This window comes from Austrofundulus limnaeus, unplaced genomic scaffold, assembly GCF_001266775.1.
Source record: "Austrofundulus limnaeus strain Quisiro unplaced genomic scaffold, Austrofundulus_limnaeus-1.0 Scaffold1599, whole genome shotgun sequence".
Taxonomy (NCBI): Eukaryota; Metazoa; Chordata; class Actinopteri; order Cyprinodontiformes; family Rivulidae; genus Austrofundulus; species Austrofundulus limnaeus.
In genome coordinates, this window is record NW_013954001.1 from 5,088 (window position 1) to 8,232 (window position 3,145).

General features: G+C 46.2%; 2 protein-coding genes across 2 annotated transcripts in view; both read left to right on the forward strand.

The window, feature by feature from the left end:
- Positions 1 to 1,260, forward strand: part of LOC106535878 (retinol dehydrogenase 12) — a gene marked incomplete in the record, with an annotated part of 4,931 nt that extends 3,671 nt beyond the window's left edge. Inside the window, 2 exon segments of the mRNA XM_014033013.1 lie at positions 841 to 1,045; positions 1,129 to 1,260. Of these exon segments, the coding sequence (XP_013888467.1) occupies positions 841 to 1,045; positions 1,129 to 1,234 (311 nt within the window).
- A 489-nt stretch (positions 1,261 to 1,749) lies between these two features.
- LOC106535879 (dynein heavy chain) lies at positions 1,750 to 3,145 on the forward strand. The gene is made up of 2 exons (XM_014033014.1): positions 1,750 to 2,270; positions 2,325 to 3,145. Exons 1-2 carry the CDS (start codon positions 1,767 to 1,769, stop codon positions 2,583 to 2,585), a joined length of 765 nt encoding a protein of 254 aa, XP_013888468.1. The 5' UTR covers positions 1,750 to 1,766; the 3' UTR covers positions 2,586 to 3,145.

The window sequence follows — 3,145 nt, forward strand, 5'->3', positions numbered from 1 at the left end:
CTCCCTGACCCACAGACCCCTCCCTGACCCACAGACCCCTCCCTGACCAGGAGAGTGGTGAACTTATTACCTCTGCCAAGGGTGAGGTAATGTTTTCAGTCGCGTATGTCTGTGGACAACATTACTCAAAACCTTGTGGACAGATTGTCATGACATTTTTACCACATGTGGGCACTGGGCCAAGGAACACACCTTTAAATTTTGGTGATGTTCCAAATAACAATGCGCATACAGGAATTTTTTTCTTTTAACACTCTGAGATCAGCAAAGCTGTGATGCTTTCACAGGGCGTGGGTTTCCAAGTGTCCAGCAGGTGGCACTGTAGTATTGGTGTGCCTCTTTGTAACTCTACTACAGGATGAAGGAAATTGGTCCTGGCAGAGGTTTGCATTCTCCGAGTGCTTCTAGTTTTTAATTTTATCTGACTTGTTTAATTTTATTTATTGTTTTTATCGTCCTGCAGGCTCTGAGAGAAAATTAATTTCAATCTGAGTTTTTGATAAAAATCATTCGATTACTGTAAACATCTGTAAACCTGCAAAATGAGGGAAAATCTGTGTCAGTTACAGACACTGTTCAGAAGAGAAGTAGAAGGTAGAACCTGAGGTGGACCTTGGTCCAAACTCTGAGGTGAAGCTGTGATCTATAAATGAAAGGTGCAGAAACGTGCGTGCACTTTTATAAATCTGGAGGTTTTTTTGGCGTACGTTCACTTTTGGTGTGGTTTCCACACAATCCTTTATAAACCTGAGCCCTGGGGCCTCATGAAAGCAGGCAGTTCTCATCACCTGGAAGATGTTATGTGGTTAACTCCTGACTCTGTCCTCACCTGTCCTCCAGGTTCCGGCGTGTCTGCCTTCTGTCTCCACCCAGGTGTGATCCGGACTGAACTTATGCGTCACGTATCGGGTTGGTTCCCCCTGATAGGGGCGCTGCTGAGGCTCCCAGGTCTGCTGATGATGAAGACTCCATGGCAGGGTTGCCAGACAACCTTGTTCTGTGCGGTGATGCCGGGCCTGGAGGACCGGTCTGGCTGCTACTTCAGGTAGGAGGCGGGGCTAAAACGAACCTGCAGGACATGTGGCTTCTCAGGAGGACTGACGGAGTTCAATCTGATCATTTCCACAGTGACTGTGCAGAGAAGGAGGCGGCGCCGGAGGGGCGGGATGACGAGGCAGCGAGGAGACTGTGGGAGGAAAGCTCCAGATTGGTCGGTCTGAAGGACAGGTGTTGATGTCTGACCTGAAGACAGCGCCCCCTTCAGGACTGATGGGAGAACATTTGTTAGTTTGTTCTGAATGTTTCCTCTGAGGTCAGGTAGAGGTGAGCCTGTTCACTTCAGAGTCCAGGTGCTCCATGTGGTCCAGATGGTCTATGTCACAGGTGTCGAATTCTGGTCCTCAAGGGCCGCTGTCCTGCATGTTTTCTTGTTTTCCTGCTCAAACACGCCTGATTTTCATGAATGGATGATAAACAGGCTTCAACTGGATTTAAGGAGGTATTTGAAATACAAATCAGGTGTGTTGAAGCAAAGAAACAAGGAAAACATGCAGGATAGTGGCCCTCGAGGACCTGAGTTTGACACCCCTGGTCCAGATGGTCTATGTGGTCCAGGTGGTCTATATGTGGTCCAGATGGTCTATATGTGGTCCAGATGGTCTATGTGGTGCAGGTAGTCTATATGGTCCAGGTGGTCTATGTGGTGTAGGTAGTCTATATGTGGTCCAGATGGTCTATGTGGTCCAGGTGGTCTATATGTGGCCCAGATGGTCTATGTGGTCCAGGTGGTCTATGTGGTCAAGGTGGTGTATGTGGTCCAGATGGTCTATATGGTCCAGATGGTGTATATGGTCCAGGTGGTCTATGTGGTCCAGGTGGTCTATATGGTCCAGATGGTCTATATGGTCCAGTTGGTCTATATGGTCCATTTGGTCTATATGGTCCAGAAGGTCTATGTGGTCCAGGTGGTCTATATGGTCCAGATGGTCTATGTGGTCCAGGTGGTCTATATGGTCCATTTGGTCTATATAGTCCAGATGGTCTATATGGTCCATTTGGTCTATATGGTCCAGGTGGTCTATGTGGTCCAGGTGGTCTATATGGTCCATTTGGTCTATATGGTCCAGATGGTCTATGTGGTCCAGGTGGTCTATATGGTCCATTTGGTCTATATGGTCCAGATGGTCTATGTGGTCCAGGTGGAAAATGTGGTCCAGGTGGTCTATGTGGTCCATTTGGTCTATATGGTCCAGATGGTCTATGTGGTCCAGGTGGTCTATATGGTCCATTTAGTCTATATGGTCCAGATGGTCAATGTGGTCCAGTTGGTCTATATGGTCAAGGTGGTCTATATGGTCCAGATGGTCTATATGGTCCAGATGGTCTATATGGTCCATATGGTCCAGATGGTCTACGTGGTCCAGGTGGTCTATATGGTCCATTTAGTCTATATGGTCCAGATGGTCAATGTGGTCCAGTTAGTCTATATGGTCCAGGTGGTCTATGTGGTCCAGGTGGTCTATATGGTCCAGATGGTCTATATGGTCCATTTGGTCTATATGGTCCAGATGGTCTATGTGGTCTAGGTGGTCTATATGGTCCATTTGGTCTATGTGGTCCAGGTGGTCTATGTGGTCTATATGTGGTCCAGATAGTCTATAAGGTCCAGGTGGTCTATGTGGTCCAGGTGGTCTGTGTGTTTTAGGTGGTCTATATGGTCCAGGTGGTCTATGTGGTCCAGGTGTTTTGTTGACTTCCTTCAACTGAAATGAAGTCAGAATAAAGAACTGAAGTCCAACAGAACCATTGGTTTCTCTGCAGGGTCCAATCAGAATGAGTCTAGTGAGCGTGCTCAGTATGAGTCATCTTCATCAACAATAAACCACAGATGATCTTTGATTTTATTACAGCTGCATCAGGTTTATTGATCTGACTGTGTTAGATATTGATCAGATGTAGAGACCTGATGGACCAGCAGGGGGCAGCACAGACAGATTTCATTACATTTAATAATAAATCTGTGTTTAGGCATCATTTATTTTGTGTAAATTAAAGTCAAACTAAATCAGATCTGAAGAGTTTTACTAAAGTAGACAGGAAATCAAACAGCCTCACATTTCTACATAAATAAATAAGCATGTTTGTG